We start from the raw sequence: 20,173 nt of genomic DNA, 5'->3' as shown, positions 1-20,173 counted from the left end.
GGACCAGAGCACGTCAGGCACTCCTGTCTTCCACTGCCTCCCGCAGTTTGGTCAAAGTCATGTTGGCCGCTTCTATAACACTGTCCAACCATTTCGTCTTCTGTCATCCCCTTCTCCTTGTGCCCTCCATCTTTCCCAACATCAGGGTCTTTTCCAGGGAGTCTTCTCTTCTCATGAGGTGGCCATGGCGAAGGGGAAGCTATGAGCTATGCCGTGCAGGGCCACCCAAGATGGCCAGGTCATAGTGGACAGTTTTGACCAAACTTGATCCACCTGGAGCAGGAACCAGCAAGCCACTCCAGTATCCCTGCCAAGAAAACTCCATGGACAAAGATAACAGAAATAGACTAATGCAAACCTTTTGGACAGGAATCCCTTAACAATACCTCACAACATAAAATAGTCCACTGCCTATCCTAATCAGATAGCAGCAGCTGGAGTGGAACCTTCTATCTAACGAAGGATTGCATTTCTTACAAAATGGGGAACCAATATCCACACCTGCTGCCATGGTTAAATATCAGATGCCTGTCTGCTACTCCCAGCTCCGAGGGCCTTCACTGCGAGAAGTGAAGTTACAGGGAACCAAGCAGAGGACCTTCTTGGTAGTAGTGCCCACCCTGTGGAACGCCCTCCACCAGATGTCAAGGAAATAAAGAACTATGTTCACAACTTTTAGAAGACATCTGAAGGCAGCCCTGGTTAGGAAAATCTTTAATGTTTCATGTTTTATCGTGTTTTTAATGTATTGTAAGCCACCCAGAGTGGCTGGGGAAACCCAGCCAGATGGGCGGGATATAAATATGATAATGATAATGATAATGATAATGATAATGATAGGTAGGTTAATTCAAAATATCAAAATATTGTCATTATTTTTAAATGCAGTGGTATCTTGGTTCTCGAAAGTAATCTGTTCGGGAAGTCCGTTTGACGTCTGAAACATTCGAAAACCAATTGGTGCAAGAGCCCCAGAAACAATAACCTACAACTACATCGGATGTTCGGCTTCTGAAAAACATTTGAAAACCAGAACACTTACTTCTGGGTTTTCAGCATTCGGGAGCCAAAATGTTTGAGTACCAAGGCGTTCGAGAACCAAGGTACCGCTGTAATGGTTTAATTATATATTTAGATTGCAACTTATGGTGTGTAAGTTGTATTGGATTGGACCTATTCTAGTAGGCCCCAATGGCAAAATTGATACAGCACAAGCAGTGAAGACATACTTTGGCTTATCCACCAATTGCATTTTTGCAGCATGATCCTGCAGCGTCCAGGCTATGGAATGGCAGAAGCCTTGGCAAAGTTTACATCATCATTGCAAGAGGGGGTGGGTCCAGGGTTTCTGTTCATCTGTCCGTCCATTCATTCATTCATAATATTTATAGACCACCTTCTAGGGCCAAACCCTGATAGCTGCATTAGCATGGCTGCAGTGAGCTAGTCATAAGAGCTGGATCAAACCAAATGTACGTCTAGTCCAGCATCCTGTTCCTCACAATGACCAACTAGATGCTTATGCCATAAACTTTATGGAGAGCCAACAAGAAGGTCCTGGATACAATTGCCCTCTTCCACTGTTGTTCCCCAGTTCTGGTATTCAGAGGTGTGTTGCTTCTGCTTCCTGGAGGTAACATGCAATCATTCGGACTGGGCCAGTTGTGGCCTTGTGTAGTTCAAGATGCTTCTTACCCATTCCTTCAACCCTTTCCACTTTTAATATCTGTAATATTATAAGGCAGCCTTTTATATGGTCCATTCCCTCTTAGATGAGGAAGGGCCATTGCTCAGTGACAGAACGTCTATTTTATGCACAGAAGGTCTTGGCAATCTCTAGGCAGGGCTTGGAGAGACAAGACCCTTGCCTGAAACCATGGAAAGTGTCTGCCAGACAATGCTAGCAATACTGGACTGGGTGGCTAATGGTCTAACTCAACTCAATCTTCATATGTAATAGCTCAGGTCAGTTTAAAAGCATCATACACCTGCAAACTCCTGAAATATATTCAAGCACTGTACTCTAGATAGACAGGAAAGTCTCCTTTTGGTGGAGTACTGTTGACTTCATTGAACTTTTCACTGGGGTGAGTTTTGCTTCCTGCACTTACAAATTGCTCATTCCCACTACCATTGGCAAGCAACTGCAGTATCGATGAGATCATTGTTTGCTCTTTGGAGTTTATAGAAAGGAGCTGCAGCCGGATCATTTCCCTCATTGTCAGATTATTTAACCAAAATGTCATTTAAGTTTACAGTATTATAAAAGAAATGTCGCTCTTCTGGTTTATTGTTCATCATAGCAAATAATCAAACCGCAACTAAGTAGAAGGCTTGGTAGATTCCCCCCCCCCCCTTTTTTTTTCTTTTTAGCGTACCCTATGTTTGAATATGAGGATGATTAAAATCCATTATGTTCTGGCAGAAATTCACTTTCTTCTGGCTGGGAATGCGGCCTGAAGAAAGTGAGAAAGCAAAATCAGAGAACAAAATGTTTCCTGATCCCAAGCTGCACAATTCCTCTGTGTGTTCGTAACAGACTGTGCGGCAACAGAGGCCTCCGAGGCATGACGTCCCCTGTTACCTGCAGTTATTTTGTGGTAGAAACTGCCACTTGAAAAACCGTGTCACAGGTTATTGCACAAGCAGAATGCCTTCCACGTAACTTAATTTCCACCTCTGTGTATTGTGCGCACCTCCGCAACCCCCCCATCTGCTCTTAGTTTCCTGCACCCCTATGGAGAAGATTTGAGGGGATGTGGGGTGCACACAGAGGGAGGAGAGGAGGGGAAGGTCTGTTGCGCAAGCAGAAGTCATTCCGTGTCCCGGCGCTGTCAGTCAAGGAATGTACAAAATGAGGAATTAACTCGTTGTAGTCTAAAGTATGCTTATAAGTTGGGAAAAAGCACGTCTATCAGTCCTATGATTCTCAACTACTCCTAGGTGTGCACTCGATGGGCAGTTGCAGCAAAAGAGAGGCCCTGTCCCAACTTCAGCTTATCTATCGTCCCCACCTGAGCTGTGTGCAATCAGGTAAAGATTACATCTGTGTGTAACCTGCTTCTGCTCACCCCTTTACAATTCTCACCTGGTCCTGGGAGACAGTGGAGCAGGAGAAGTAGGGGCAGGAGGAGGAGGTGAGGAAGCCCTTGTGTCTACACCAACCTTACTTATCTCTCCCTCCTCCTGCATCAAGTGTCCTTCACTCTCCAATCCTGCAGCTTCTCCTGCCTCTAACTCTTCTTTCCTAGCTGCTACAGATTCCCCCAGACCATGGAACCCTTCTTGCAAGTTATCTCAAACCCCACTTCACCTGGTGCCCACGTATCAGTATCTGACCACCACCCCTGAGTGTCCAGCTAGTCCCTGACATCCCGCTCACTCAGTGACTCTGTTGAGTCCAAACCTTAAAATATAAATATGTATTTGTTTAGATAGCACCCATCATTATGTAGCTGGAAGGGAGACTGTTCTTGCACTTGCGGGTTTTCCACAGGCATCCGGTTGGCTACTGTGAGAACAGGATGCTGGACTAGATGGGCCACTGGCCTGATCCTGCTTGGCTCCTCTTATGTTCTTATCAGTGGGCATGACCCTTTACAGGGAGAAGATCAAAGGTCACTGGCCCAGGGAGATGTCATGATCCTGAGGCCTGCCTCCCCATCTCATCCAGCCCTGAGAAAAAGAACTATTCACTAGGGGTGGGGAAGGCTCAGAATTACCAGACTAACAGTTCTGAAGCTGCTGCTGCAAAAAAGGAAAACAGATGAAGAACATTTTACTGTGGATCCAGCTTGCTTTCTGAATGCCGGTAACGCAATCTGAGAAACATGTTTACAAATATTTCAAACCCTCATGAATCTTGTGAAGGAAACAAAATATAGCAAAGGACAGGAACTCTGATCTTTATACACGATATGGGTGTAACTAATGATACAAGACTACCACATCTCCCATCTGTGCAAAAGATGTGCTAAAAATAAAAACAAAAATAATCACGTCATTGTTTGGGGGGGCGTTTGAAAGCAATAATGTCAGCAGCCCTACAGAAGCCAGAGAGTGAGGCAATGTCTTGCCACAAGTCAGTGATAATGGGTAAGCAGACCTACAAATTGAAGACCTCCCAAGCTAAATGGCATGTGAGCAGTCCCACTGTCAACGCTTTTGAGCAGCTGATATCCTTCTCAGCTGAATGCTGAATCCCTTGCTTTTATTTGTTTACCAGAAAACTGTAGGAAATCTTCATATCCTTGAGATCACCTCACAATAATTCACATGGGGGGTTCATTTGCCAAAGATGGTCAGGAACTTTAGTAGGTATAAATTTGTAAAAACTGGGGAAGAAGATAGGATGTTGTTAGCCAGTCCTTGTAATGAAGGACAGTGTGATTTATATGGTGGAAATCCCTCAGGATCTCTGTGGAACAAGTAAAGTAAAGGTAAAGGGACCCCTGACCATTAGGTCCAGTCGTGACCGACTCTGGGGTTGCGGCACTCATCTCGCTTCATTGGCCAAGGGAGCTGGCGTACAGCTTCTGGGTCATGTGGCCAGCATGACTAAGCCGCTTCTGGCAAACCAGAGCAGCGCACGGAAACGCCATTTACCTTCCCGCAGGAGAGGTACCTATTTATCTGCTTGCACTTTGACGTGCTTTCGAACTGCTAGGTTGGCAGGAGCTGGGACCGAGGAATGGGAGCTCACCCCGTCGCAGGGATTCGAACCACCAACCTTCTGATCAGCAAGCCCTAGGCTCTGTGGTTTAACCCACAGCGCCACCTGCGTCCCTTTTGTGGAACAAGTAGTGCTGTGCAGAAACCTGTCCTCCATCAGGTCGCATATAACCTCTCTGATACCATCATGAGCACCAATCATCATGAATGCACAAGAAAAGGGGCATCTGGATGTTCCCCCTGCCCTTTCTTGGCCCTATGATCCAACTGAAACTGTCATTCCATATCTTAAAATTGTGACTGGCTAGTGTTCCTCCCCCCCCCCCTCCAGGCCGTGTTCCTTGTATCTCATAAATAAAGCACGTCTCATTGCTGACCCAAAGTAATGTTTGTCACCTTTGTCACCGCTTCTGTGATCTGCTGCCCACACGGATACTCACGTGCAATGGTAGCCACCTCAGAAGTAAAAACAAACAACTCCTTTCAGTGTTTTGGTGTTATTTGCATGCAAAGTTTATAAAGGAGCTACTCACTGGAATACTAAGAAAGATAAACAGATGGCAAAACTCTAAAGCCTGTTTCTGGAAACCTACTTGGAGAGAACAGCTAATCCATTGTTCAGAGTCTGAAAAATATTATGAGTCTGGAGTGGGAAATGGATGTGGAGAGAAATCCAAGAAAACAAAGTTCAAGGAGCAGAAATTCACTGCGGCTTTCCTGAACCAGGCACAGAAGCCCAAATGTAGAGGAGAGACCATGTGGGCATGTAAAAGGTGTGCATATGGGGCAGTGGAATGGGGAGGTGCATCACCAGAAGACAGCAGCAACATAACTGGCTCTCTAAATTCAGAAATGCCAATATAAGAGTTTCCCCAGCCTGATGGGTAGAACTGTTTGTTAAGGGTTAGACTGTTATGGCAACAAGGTGTGCCAGTTACATAACCATGGCAGAGATGTAAATGGAAAGGCAAACTGAGCTTTATTTATATCAGCATTTCCAAATTAAAGAGGAAAGGAAGGAGGGACAGACAGATGAACAGAAAACTGTCACAAAATTCAAAGAAGTATGAACTTCAAAGGCTAGTTGTGATTTGGTTTGTGCATTGTTTTGGAAGGTGTGGATCAGGTAGATTTGCTTTTAAATGTGGGTTGAACTGAATTTCTCGCCATCCATACATGCAGGAAATTTTGTCCACCACTGAACTTCTTATTGGGGAAACCCTGATATGTTTCCCAGCAACACAGTTTGGAATCTGTGATTCTAACAGATTTCGGTCATAACTAGATGTTATGGAGACACACGACTGCTGCCAAAAATGGCATCCCTGTGCTCAATCCTGCCCTAATCCCTTTTAACATCTTGTGAAAGTCTGCGTTGAAGTAATCATTTACTTGGGCTTTCATCAGATTGGACCTCTGAAAGAATTCCAGCTGACAAACATTGGTAAATCCCGGGATTTGCACAGTGAGAAGGTTGATACTGAGTTTCGTCTACTAGAAGAGAGGTAAATATTTAGCCCTTGCTATTTTTATCTAAGCCATACTTGGACAAGTGCCAGAGTAAAGCATCTAAGCAAGGCAAGGCCCTGAAGGAACACTGTGAACTCAGCCAGTCCCCCACCCCAATAATTTATTTCTCTTCGCAACTTTCTACTCAGAAACAAAAAAGGATGCAGACAGGAAATAGGATTCCACATAGGACTACAATTAATAGGAAATGACAGGCATAGCTGGAACTTATAAACAGCGATCTTTGTATTGGCTAAGAGTTGTTGTTGGCATCTGTCTGGTCTCGAGAGACAATGGAGTGCTCCTCCAGGGGTGAAGTTAAACCGCTGCATTAGCAACACTGAAGTGACCTCCCTGGGTCACAAGCCTGGGCAGTGTGAATGGAGATCCTGGTCAGCTCACTTGACAAGACATCCCCTCTTTGTCCTTGCTGATGTGGTCCAAAGAAAAGCAGAGCAATACATTTGGCACCAGCTTGGCTGCAGGAGTTGCCGGAAGGAGGCGTCCAAGTCACCTTGGGGACTCCACTCCATATTTTTGTAGGATTTACTCCTTAACTTTTTCTTCTCCCAAAAAACATGCCTCATGACAGTGGATCAGAGTTTTCCTCCTCCTAGATGGGCTACCTTCCCAAGTTGATGAGTCCCATCTATCTGGGTATGACAGGCTTGCTCAAACTTGGCCCTCCAGAGGTTTTGAGACTACAATTCCCATCATCCTGGACTACTGGTCCTGCAAGCTAGGGATCATGGGAGTTGTAGGCCAAAAACTTCTGGAGGACCGAGTTTGAGGAGGCCTGGGCTAAGAGTAAGGTCTGAAAATCCTCTATGCCCACATAATGTGGGATGCACTTTCTCCAGTATACGCCCACATGTCCAAGTAACTGTGGTGGCATTCATGTTTATCACAGGCCACTTGGTTTGGATGTGATAGGAAGATGCTTTAAGATAACAGTTACTTTACTGGAGGCAAGCACCTAATAGTTTGAAATAGCTTGCATGAGAAGGGAGGGGCCTTGTTCTCTTCCCTACTGTCTCTTTGGCCTGTGAACTCATGGAAACAAAGAAACCAAACCATTAAAACCAAACGCACATGCTCACATCTATGTTTGTGCCAGACAAAGCAAAGGGGAAATGGAGAGTATTCACCCACCCTAGTCAATGTCCAGCATAATAATTAGGAAGGGAAATTTAGTTCACTTCCTGATCATCTGTTGATTAAACATTCATTCTGATTTGTTTGTTGGCGTAATATCACTTCAAGCAATCCTACACCTAACCCATACTTTTCAATATACTTTCCTGCCACCTCCTTTATCAGAAAAACTCCCACTCTCTTTTTGGGATGGGGGAACAGGTTTGCTGAGCAAGAGCACCAAATCCACTTTAACGGCATAACCCAAATTTGCCAGTAAGTGATTCAATCCTACCTCAAAATAGTGATGGACCCTAAAAGTTCCAACAAAGAGCAGCTCAAAGAAACTAAGGAATCACTTTCCCAAAGAAACATACAAGGAACTTTACACAGGCTCTTCTTTTTCTGGGAGCACAGGACTGGAAGAATTAACTTGTGGAGAGTTAACTCTCAGAGCAGATTGGCATGTGCAATTTGGTGCCATTTCCCCCCTTTGTGTGATGTCCCCACTGTGCAGAAATGGACACATTCAAAGGGGAGGGAGAACATATCTATTTTTAGTAAAAAGTGCCTCCACATAAAAAGCAGCCCCAGGCTGTGTTTTGCTGATGCTATGAACAGAGGCGTTACTAAATACAGATGTTAGATGTTGTGTCTTCATGTTTACTTTTTGAGTGGTGTGGAGCACCATGCAGAGACCAAAATAAACTCAAAGTGGACATGCAGATTTTGTTATTCTAATAGCATCATATATGCACTCAAAAACACTCATAAATATATGGAAAAGTAATTTTCAGATCACAGCTTCATCCCGAGACCTAAAGCCATGCAGGGCAAGCTGGAACAACAGTGTAAATTCTTTGTAGCAGAGGCTTTTTCCTTGAATAAATATGTAACAAGCTTAGACCCATGAAAAAATGTTCATGGTTTGTGCCAGGTTAAATCAGACACACATCAAAATGTGCATCCGAAAACAGATGCTGTCTAACAGAACTGAACTGATGCTGACAACATCTGCATTTAGATGGGCTTCCAAATGTCCATTTGAGAGCAGATATTTTATAATTATATGGCACTGATTTCTGTGGAATGAGCACTTGGATACAAAACTGTGCGGCTTCTACTAAAAGCAATGCATCACCAATAGGCTGTATCTCCACTTGACTGCATATATGGATGTGCACTCAACTTATCCCACTGTCCTTTAAATTTGCAATTTACAGTATATTTGGGGAGTAAGAAAGGAGCTTGGATGAGGTGGGCCTGGGGAACTCCTGTTCTGACATCAGTGTCCTCTCCTGCAGTTGCATGGCTGACTTGCATGAGGAAGGAAATAGTACATGGAGGAGATGCACTTATCAACAAGCATTGAATCCACCTCCCCCCTTCCAGACTGCAGCCGGGCTCTGCCTATCACAATTTAAAGGATCTGGTAGACAGGTAGGAGCTACCTGGGCTCAGAGAATTTGAGTTCCACATTTTGTCCTATCTCTTCTTCCCATTACCTTTAAGACTGATGGGGTCCAAGATCTCAAACCAAATTATTTGCTTTTAGCATCCAGTTACATAACTGCATAAGCAAGCAATTCAAAAATAAATGGCAGACACATTCGCTCATGTAGCATTCTAAAATAAAACCAACAATATTTTTCCATGCTAAGAAAGATGTAAACAAATTGTTCATAGGTGAACAAATATGGTTTTGGGGTAAAAATAAATAAATAACTGCCCTCCTACAAGGTAGGGTAAAGGAACTGGGCATATTTAAGCCTGGAGAACAGAAGAACACCAGAGGAGAGGAGGATGAGTACCTAAAAGGCTGTCACCAGAGGACAAAGACTTGTTTTCTGTTGCCCAGTGGAGTAAGGCTAGAAGTAATGGATTTAAATTAAATGAAGAAGGGTGAACACAGGAACACAGAAAGCTGCCTTATACCAAGCCAGACCACTGGACCATCTTCTGACAGAGGCTACCCATGGGTTTAGACAGAAGGTTCACCCAGCCCTACTGGGAGATGCTGAGAATTGAACTTTGGACCTTCTGTATGCAAAGTAGAGAAGAAACAAGAACACATGGCGCATGTGTCTGACTGCAAAGTGCAGCTTGAAAAGAAAAAGAGAACTTTTTTTTTTAAGAGTGGGAGAAGTTGGCTAGGAAAATAAGAGACATTCCCGAAGGTAGGCCACAATTTCAAACAGATACGCTTTGACTATGCTGACGTTTCAGCTGACAGTGTCCCTTTTACTCTAGCTGACTGTGGTACCTACAAGGGCTTCCTCTTCGTGAGACCAGCTCTTGGCAGGCGCTCGCCCTCCTGTTTCCCAGTGACGAGAGCCTCTGCTGCTTGTTCATTGGTTAGCCTGTCGTCACCAGCGTCTGGAGGCTTTTCCTGTGGAAATAAAAAAGACATGGGCAGGAGAGCAGACATATTTGGTAATGTTTTGCTTCAGAGTTTCCTTTTTCACAAGGCTTTTGCTTCAGCAGCAAAAATTCTAGAATGCAGTTTGGGGAGCAGGAAAGAGAATGAGAGCAAGAAGACCTTGGAACTGATTCTAGACAGACCTCAATGCTTATAAATTTGTCAAAGTAAGCCAGTTTTTTAAAAAAAGGCTGAACACGAAGAAGCCTACAGGAGATGGTGATATTTAAATAAGGATACAAACCAGATCACTAGTCCTGTTGAGGATTACAATTCAGGGCAGCTACTTGCTAGTCTTTCAAACAGTCCCTGGCCTCATATTGTCACCATCCTCTGTGCTACCCATGTTGTAATTTTAATGGCTTTTTAAAAAATAGAACTGAAACATTAGAAAAGATTTTAAGCAGCTTATGAGGGAAACAGTCTGTTCATAAAGCACAATGCCCTTATTTATCACAGGATGTCTTGGGTACTTCTGCTTATTCCAGTCAAGTATTTGAAACAATTGAAGCCCACTTTCCAAGACACAAGTGAACAGCACAGTTGACCACTTCATATTATATTTGTTGATTGAGCAAGATTATATGGAAGTAAGCACATTCAGAGAATAGGCTCTCATCTACTACTACACTATATCACTCTACCCAAAGCCATCCAGCCTACTGTGTATAGAAGACAACAGTTTCTAAAACCCGTAGTACATCAGGGATCCATGAAGTCGCTTGCAACTATTAGTTATACTTTGTATGAAGAGGCACCTTATTCCATTGTCCTAAACATCTATCCAATCATCTCTTGAAGTGGGTGCCCAACAGCTTTTTTGAATTTTGAGAGCCAATAAGTATATTTCTGTATTTGTTTTGCCTTGCCCTGCTCATGATTGCCTGCTTTAATTCATCATGATTACTGACTGAAATATGATGACATTGCTAATACAGTGGTGCCTCGCAAGATGAAATTAATCCGTTCCGTGAGTCTCTTCGTCTAGCGGTTTTTTCGTCTTGCGAAGCAACCCTATTAGCGGCTTAGCGGATTAGCGCTATTAGCGGTTTAGCGGCTATTAAAGGCTTAGCGGCTTAGCGGCTAAAAGGCTATTAGCGGCTTAGCGGCTTAGAAAAAGGGGGGGGGGAGCGAAAATTTTTTGGCAAGAACTCACAAGACGTTTCGTCTTGCGAAGCAAGCCCATAGGGAAAATCGTCTTGCGAAGCAACTCAAAAACGGAAAACCCTTTCGTCTAGCGGGTTTTCCGTCTTGCCAGGCATTCGTCTTGCGGGGCACCACTGTATACTGAGCTCTGCCCCTTTTCAATATGCTGGATCCATATACAAAACTTAACCCTGTCCTTTCTCCCTTTATTGGATTAACAACAACATAAACCGGCTCTCCAGAAAGTGTTTCGTTAGGACACAGTTTATTGCATTAAAAGGAAACTCAGAAATCTGGGAAGATCTTTTGGATGCCAAGAACCTCTCTTGTTCTTTCTCTTTTTTGGAAGGACTGCCATCGGTTTTGAGAAAAGAGCTTCAGGAAAAATATTATTCAAGTGAGATAATTTCTGTCTCACCAAAGAGTAATTTTCTTTTGACATCAAATGTATCTATCGGAACTCCCTGCTGTCTTCATTACTAACATCAGCGCATGTGGCTTAATTTCTTCTCCCTGATGTTGCAAATTCTTTTCTTCAACCCAAATGCAGAAGTTTGAAAGGCAAAAATAAACTTAATTTGTGGTAAGTTCTCTGGAATGTTAGTTTTCAGTCCCTAGGAATGTTTGGCCATGGAGGATCGTCCTTTCTTCAGACAGTGGAGGTTGGAAAGGGTGGTCCCTCAGAAGCATGCCAGGCTTGTAATTCCATTGGGTGGTGTCCTGCATTAGTCATACTCAGAGTAGACCCATTAATTTTAACGGGTGGAAGTCAACTAATTCCTAGTCAGAGTACCCTCACTGAAATCAATGAATCTAAGTCATGTTGATTCACTACCAACAGGTCTATTTTGTGTAGGACTAGCATTGCATACCATCCAATGGAACTAATGTTGGGCATCACCCATTATTCACACATAACACTGTTCTCAGGGCTGCAGTCCTATACTGTGAGTAAACTCCAATGAATTCATTGGGGCACACTTCTAAACAGGCATTACACAGCCTAGCTCAGTTGGTTAGAGCAGTGTTTCCCAACCTTGGGCCTCCAGCTGTTTTTGAACTACAATTCCCATCATCCCTGACCACTGGTCTTGCTAGCTAGGGATGATGGGAGTTGTAGTCCAAAAACAGCTGGAGGCCCAAGGTTGGGAAACACTGGGTTAGAGCATGGTGCTGATAACACCCAGGTTGCAGGTTAAACCCCCTATGGGACAGCTGCACATTCCTGCATTGCAGAGGGTGTGTGGACTGGATAATACCCAGGGTACCTTCTAACTCTATGATTCTATGTATAGGATTGTACTGTCAGTAAGGTTTCACAATGACAAACCCAATAGTGTGGATTTGGGAATATTTCCCTTAAGGCTGTTAGCTGATGTTTTTATTTCAAAGGTGGTAATCTCAACTATCCATGTACAGTATTTATCTACCTACATGTATAACAACAACAACAACAACAACAACAATTTTATTATTTATAACCCACCCATCTGGCTGGGCTTCCCCAGCCACTCTGGGCAGCTTAAAGCACATGTATTCATGATGTCCTTTCTTTTTAAAGCAAAATCCTTGTTTTCAGGTGTGAATTTGGTTTTTATATACTTACTACTTTTTGTTTCCGCTTATCGTTACATTCCTCGAATGCATCCGATGGTATGAATGCGATTGGCTGAACAGGATGTGATTTCGTTCTTTCAGCAGAAGTATACTGATGTACCAGGGAATCTGGTTCTCTTTGATGTGGCATATTATATTCCATTGGGTCAGTGGAAAATACCAAATACTTGTTCTTCTTAGTATCGAAAATACTTTCTTTTTGCTGTGCAAAAAGCAAACACAAAAGTATTGAAATGAATTTATGCCAGCAAAAGGTGGATGTTCATAATATTGTTTCCATTGTTCATTCCATTTTCACCCATTGCTTGGATAAGTTATTCATAGGACTTGTATGTTCCATTTCCACTTGTTCAAATGGCAACCCTAGATGTATAGTGTGTGTGTGTGTGTGTGTGTGAGAGAGAGAGAGAGAGAGAGAGAGAGTGCAAGAGAAAGCGAGAACGCAGATGTTCAAGTGAGTGCTACACTAGGCCTGCATATATTGTGATCCACTAGGCTGAATGTCACCTATCCACGGTTCTGTGTTCTACCAGGGAGTCAGGGGCTTGAAGAACTTCCTGCTTCTGCTCTTTGCTTAGGACAAGGGTGTGTGTGAAGCACCACAATATGTGTGTGTGAAGCACCACAATATTCAGCTGGCAGGCTACATTCAGCTTGGTGAGTCGCACATTAAACCATTAACATTATAATGCAAATCTGTCCCCACACACCCCTCCTGTATCAATTGTGCATGACTGGATTGCAAGTTGTGGCCAACAGTGTCTTTTCTTAGTCCCAGGGTTTCCAGGTCGTCATGGAAGAGCAGTTCTATTTAACAAGGCAGAGTGAAAGTCCTGATGGTTATTATTAGCAAGTTTAATTCAGGATTGCTCTTAATTTACCACTGTATCCAATCCACAATACATATCTTGAGAATGCCCTTCGAGGTATCTTTGGCCCCCTCAATATTTGTTGGCAGGGGGGGCTGCCCACCCTCAAGATGGAGGGGATGGAGGAGGCCGAGCACGGAGCCAAGCGTGTGAGAGGAGGAGCTGAAGGCCACTGAAGCCACTCTGCGCTTGGTTTCCTTCCAAGAATGTCACATAGTGCACATGGTGTGTGCACATGATGTTGCACACCGGGCGCATGACATCACACACAAGCAACACATTAAGTGCACATGACGTCACACACACACAACACGTGCTGGGCCCCCTCAATCTTGGGCACAAGACGGCACCTATGGTAAAAGTAAATCAACCAAATTCAGTTCCTTTCCCCATATTAAAGTCATGCTACAATTAATTCAAGGGGACGCGGGTGGCGCTGTGGGTAAAAGCCTCAGCACCTAGGGCTTGTCGATTGAAAGGTCGGCGGTTCGAATCCCCGCGGCGGGGTGCGCTCCCGTTGCTCGGTCTCAGCGCCTGCCAACCTAGCAGTTCGAAAGCACCCCCAGGTGCAAGTAGATAAATAGGGACCGCTTACTGGCGGGAAGGTAAACAGTGTTTCCGTGTGCTGCGCTGGCTCGCCAGATGCAGCTTGTCACGCTGGCCACGTGACCCGGATGTGTCTCCGGACAGCGCTGGCCCCCGGCCTCTTGAGTGAGATGGGCGCACAACCCCAGAGTCTGTCAAGACTGGCCCGTACGGGCAGGGGTACCTTTACCTTTACCTTACAATTAATTCAGGCCACTTCTGCATCTAAAATCACCAGTGTATGAAAAAATTGCAACATACCAATGTCAACTCATAACACAAAGATTTAGGAGGGCTATTTCAACGACACAATTATTATTTCCCCAGTACTATCAGTGCTTTACAAAGTATTGTAAGCGCATGGACATATACCAGACTGCCTGTCTTCTATACTACATGAAGGGAGAAAGACGGAAGAGACACAAAGGTAATAAAGGGATATATATATAGTAACATGCTGTTACACACACACAGTTATACAGTCCATACTTCCAGACACCTTCTCTTAGGTTTCTGGTAAGCATCTGAATATAGAAATATAGGAACCAATTACTTGACACCTTCCTAGCATATCACTGCAAGGTCAGGAAGGACAGAAATTTTGATTGGGGAGGAACTAAGCAACTGGCTCTGTTTATGTTGCTTACCAAGGAGATTGGGTGTAGCCCCATCAGATCACACATGCTTTGCATGCAGAGGGTTTCAGGTTCAATCCCTGGCATCTCCAAGTAAGCCAAGATTCCTGCTGGAGACTCTGTAGAGCCATTGCTAGTCAGTGTTAACTGATGGCAGCTTCCTAAAGGCAGCATGGGAGGATGGTTCAAACAATTCAAAGGGACTGTAATGTTATTATTATTTTAATCAAACATCTAGAGCATTTCAGGTCTGGTGTTTGTTTGCCTGAAGGGAAATGGTTTGCAAGCCTTGTGGATTTATTACACATTTGGGGGAAATGGTTGGAAAATGCATTTATCAGACAAAGTCAACCTTTGTCTCTTTCCCGCCCATTTCTGCTCCTTCTGCCTTTTCTATACAGATGCACACATAGCACAGAAATGAACAAGTTCTCTCTCTCTCTTTTTTACTGTTTGGCTTTTGTTTACTTTATTCTTTTGCACCTGTGTGTGTGTGTGTGTAAGTTTTAAGGAAAGAACTATTTTGGGGGTTGCCATATGGACTCAGAGGACTCCAGCCATGGAATCTTCCTTGAAATGGGACAGAAATAGCTGTCTTCAAATAAACTGTGTAACTAAACACAGATGGCTGTTTCATGAAGACACAGCACTTTATAAGGTAGACAGGACCACACCCACACAGTGAATCTCCCCTATTCCAGTTTCATTGAAGATAGCGCATCCTGTGAAAGCAAACTTTGCTGATCACTGGCTTAGAGAAACATCATGTAGCCCCATGAATCATCACCATGAAAAAAGTTTCCATGCCCTGTAGTTTATAAAACCCTAGACATGGTTTAAGGTGGATGAAAATCCCATAAACCTGAAATCTGACCTGTCTCTCGTGTGAGCATTTCAAGTTTGGAGATTTCCCCCTCTATCTCCTAATTGTCAATGGTGCAGTTAAGATATTCTGGTAGTCAGATTACTTTTTAAAAATAGCTACCCCAGTTTTGGAATATTGAAGAACATTTCTTAATTAGGGAAAAAGAACATGCTACAGAAATTATAGGAGCCACACACAATTGATCTCTCTTGGTCTGAATGAAAGAGGAAACCTATGGCTTTGGAGCAAAGAGCATCACAAAAGTCCTGATGACATAGGTGAGAATCAGAAATTCAGCTGGTAACAAAAAATATGTACAGTACAGAAATACAGCTGTATGAAAAATGTATGATGAACTGTGCAAGCTAACATCTGATGCACATAGGATGCCCAGCCCAATTTAGCTGTGAAGGCAAAATATTCCATAAAATGCTGATAATTCTACTGGATTGTATAGTGAGCTATGAAATTAAGGAAAGTAATCAATAAGTAAAACAATTACACTCCAATTACCTATTATAGATATTGTAGCTGTGACCTGTGAGTGATTGTGAACTTAATTGCAGTAAGTAACTCTTAATAAGGTAATATCCAATGTTACTAATGGTCAGAGTAGACCTACTTATATCAATGAGTTTATGTAACTTAGGCTCACTGAGTTCACGTTGAGTCTACTCTGAATATTACTGGCATTGGCTATCACCGATAACTTTCTAAACCATTTGGTTTTACTTGGTTCAGTGCTTGCTTTCTAATAAAAAGGTAATCTTGCTGCAACCAGATGTAATGGATCTTGTAATTGTACAAAGGAAATCATTTTTAGATGTTTCAACAAAAATACTAAAATGTCTAAAAGTAATTGAGCAAGCATTATTTGCACAGCTGTTTCGTTCTCCTTTTCCCAGAATATTTTGGCTGTATTAGAAAAGCTGGATGTAGTGGATAAAGTCACCTGTAGATTCAGCACAGAACCAGCAACTCCCATGCATGTTTTTTTATGTAAAAAAATATTGAGCACTTCCTATAGCCACAGCCACCCTTGCATAGCCACCCTTATATTTACAATGAACTCTCACTTAAACAGAAAACCCCAGTCTGTATATAGTACATGATATTGCAAATTTCCATCCAAATTTAACAAGTAGGATTTAAGCAATTCTGTGTAAGAATCTACTAAAATGCATCCAATTTTTGTTCTCACTTGTAGGGGCAAACTTCCCATGCCTAATTTGCTGCTAACTTCAGATTTGCCAGTTGATTGAAGAGATACAGCTGACAGCGATGAGGTTTCTTTATTTGGATCACTATTCACTTCATGAGCTCCTGAAAGAATTGAAGAACAGAAATACAATTGACAAAATCTGTTAAAACCAAATGTAATACAGGAGTGTGAATAGGTTTTTTTTTTTTAATTGCCGGAGACATGTGCTTCCTATATCTTGGAGCATCTTTCTTATTTTTTATTTACTTGGTTTACTATTTCTCTGCCTGGGTAACTTTAGATCTCTCAATGTTATCCTGATGGCAGTCAGCAACTTGCAGCCCCTCAGTGTTCCTACAGCAGAGGGGGGAAACCTGTGGCCCTCCAGATTTTGCTGGACTCCAATTCCTATCATAGTCAACGTTCGGAGATGATGGGAATTGTAGTCCAGAAATACACAGGGCAGCATTCAGCTAACCCATCCTGCCAGCACAAGGATTTCTGGTTAGGCAGTGGGACTTGCCCCTCTGTTCTCTCCCTGTGTGCACCCTCCCCAAATCTGCTCCAGAAGGTTGAAAGAACCTCTAGAACAGATTTAGGGGGCATACTGCGGGGAGGAGAGGGGGAAATGTTCTATGGCACAAGCAGAAAACCTTGTGCCGATGGAACATTCTTGTCATGCTGCTTTGGATGCAACCCATCACTGTTCCACAGTGATAAAGTTAAATCTTAAATGTGGTCAAGCATTTCAGAGGGAATAGAGACACTTTTTAATAGGGAAGCTTTTTAACATGTTTTCTCAAACAAAATTCTCTGATTGGGACAATTGAACGTTAGCTCTTTCATGAGCACAGGCTTTCTGAGCGGCTTGTCTCCTATTAAATTGCCATTACTCACTTCCAACAAAAGAGAGCTGTTCAGCTCTTTCTGGTTTAAATCAGTTGGTTTTATTCATTGATTTTGGGACAGGATTAGTGGAACGGATTGATCGGGAACGCTAAAAATGAGAGAGGTATCCTCGTATGAGGAATATTACTTTTCACACACATTAAATCAAATTAACCCTTGTTCCTTTCGATCGGTAAAGAGGATGGCCAGATGCAGCCAAGGAAAACACTTCCAGTCATTTCCATGGCTGTTTTAATTGGCAAAGCCTGCATGTCAGATTACTCTGTAATCCATACAAGAATGTTGTTGGGAAAAGATGAAGCATGCCTGACTTATCAGCCATATTCATCCTGGTTTCCTCAGAACATTGCAGCTGCAATGGACTGAAACTGGCAGCTCTTGGAGCGTTCTCAGACCGAGGACCGCAAAAAGGTCTCTCTCATAATCACACCCTTACGGAAATGTCTCAAAACGCAGGCACACCTTGATCCACCATAATGAGGAGAGGCAAACCATGAATTTGAAAAGAAAGGGGGGAAAGGCTGGCTTGGATGCACTTCAATGAAATGGTTAGTTCCTAATTAATCTTACATGTTAACTGAACTGGAGCCAAGTACGCTTTAAAGTTGTGAAGTCTGGCACCCAAACCGTTCCAAGGCCAGGAAAGGGTAGTCACAGGAGATTGGTATTATGAAGGGCACTGGGTTGCCAGCTACTGAGTGAGCCTTGGAAATCCTGGCACAGCCCCACTTGCCTTTAGTGCCTTCATCTGACATTAAAAAAACCCCTCATTTTTCAAGTTCTTCTGCACACAGTCAAGATACAGGCAAGATACTTTTTTGTATAATGAAAGCAGAAAATATTTTTGAGAGCCATGTTGTATACCAGATTCTATGCACCACACAAAAGCATGGAGCAGATGTTTTAAATGGTTTCACAAGGGCAGCTGAGAGAGAAAGGTGGTTTGTCATGTTTTGGGGGCAATTTTTCTTCTAGCCAATGTCAAAAATGAAACTTTGTGTTAGCATGAAGAAAATACATGGTTAACAGCTTACACATGAACCAATTTCATGTACAGTGACTGATTCTGTGTAGAATTATTTGGCATAGTAGTGATGTAGCACCTGTAGCCTTAAAGAAAGGCAGTATCTCCCCATTTTTATTTGAAGGCAAACATATATTCTTAGAAATATATGGTTTCCTCCTTAGCGGTTTCCAAGATTCCTGGGTTTCCTCCTTATTAGTGGCCCCTCAATACAAAGATCTATAATGAATATGATGAACAAGATTCATTTTCCTTGATGTCCTGCATGGAACTTGATGATCTGAAATAAGATCCCTTTAAAATAAGGAGTCTACCTTAAAATAAGGGCTATCTGGAAACTCTTTTTGTCATGACCCAAAGTAAGGTAAGGGGAGTGCTACTGATGCTTTGATTTACTTAGTCATCTTCCCAGTACAGTTCCAGAAACTTTCCAGTCTTGTCATCCAGGCACTGTTTTGGAAAATAACATAGAAGCATCATTTAGAATAGGATTTTCCAAACTTTCTAAAGTGTACAAAGCCTTTATGGGGGTTTTTTTTTTGAGGACCTACTGACTTGCTGTTAGGGAACTCCTTCATGTTGCAGATTTATTGCTTCTAAAATGAAGTTTTGGGGCGTTGAAGATTTCCCCTTTTTCAGATTCTAAAGCTCCAAAGAGTCCCTGGGTCTTGAACTGTTGATTTGGCAAAGCTAATAGTTGTGCATTTAATACCGGGGGGAAACAAAACAAAATATCTTTCAAACAATGATGGAACCAGCTTGTCCTTGAGCTCTTATTGTTATTACATTTTGACCACACAATGCTTTCTCAGTCAGAGATATCTGTGGATTACTTGGGCAGGAATTTTACAACCTATCACTCAGAGGCTGAAACTGCTGCCATTTCACCTTTTGACTTTTTCACTCAAACAATTAAAAAAGCATATTCTTTCATGATTCTTTGCAGATTATTTTAAGTGAGTCCAGAGTTGTCTTTCTGTCCCCGCTGCAGTGGCAACAAAGATGCATTGTAAAGCAGAACTGTTTGCTTGACACCAGACCTGTTCAAAAAAGAGGAAACACTAACCTTTCCCCCCACTCAATTGCTATAAATGTTTCACCTTATGAAAGCAGTATACAAAAGTGCTTAGGAATCATTAAAAAAAATGTGTGGGGGGAAGAAATAGAACCCTGATCAATACCTATCTGTAATCATCTTTGCAACAACTCCCCTATCCTCAAGGTAACAGTCTGGGGCAGGTATATGACCAAAACACTTTTTTAGTTCTGCCCTAAATGTGTTTTAATTCTCTTACTTTTCAAGAAATATATCAAAGAACCTTAGAGAGTTAATGAGAGAAAGGTTCATTTAATCCAGCATCCATTTCTCACAGTGGCCATCCTGATGCTGATGGGGAGATGCAGAAACAGGACATCTGGGATGCAGCACACTTCCTACCTGTGAACCCCAGCAACTGATATCCAGAGGCAGATCTTCTCCAACTGTGGCAGGAGAGTGATTCATAAAATATGAATAATCATTTTTAAAAACTGTGCTCCCTTATTTTCAAAGGAGGAAATGCATTTGCCTGTATTTTTCCTTTGAGTTT

At 42.8% G+C, this 20,173-nt stretch overlaps 1 protein-coding gene across 1 annotated transcript in view; it reads right to left on the bottom strand.

Moving 5' to 3' along the window:
- The window catches only part of LOC144324914 (uncharacterized), a 51,263-nt gene that overhangs the window by 15,889 nt on the left and 15,201 nt on the right, over positions 1 to 20,173 (bottom strand). Inside the window, exons 5-7 of the mRNA XM_077925339.1 lie at positions 16,652 to 16,773; positions 12,486 to 12,698; positions 9,582 to 9,703 (exon numbers count right to left, since the gene is read on the bottom strand). Coding sequence (XP_077781465.1) covers positions 9,582 to 9,703; positions 12,486 to 12,698; positions 16,652 to 16,773 — 457 coding nt within the window. The remainder of the gene's footprint in view (positions 1 to 9,581; positions 9,704 to 12,485; positions 12,699 to 16,651; positions 16,774 to 20,173) is intronic.

Source organism: Podarcis muralis, chromosome 3 (genome assembly GCF_964188315.1).
Source record: "Podarcis muralis chromosome 3, rPodMur119.hap1.1, whole genome shotgun sequence".
Lineage (NCBI taxonomy): Eukaryota > Metazoa > Chordata > Lepidosauria > Squamata > Lacertidae > Podarcis > Podarcis muralis.
Note: the sequence above shows the minus strand (reverse complement) of the source record. Positions and strands in the feature narration are given on the sequence as shown.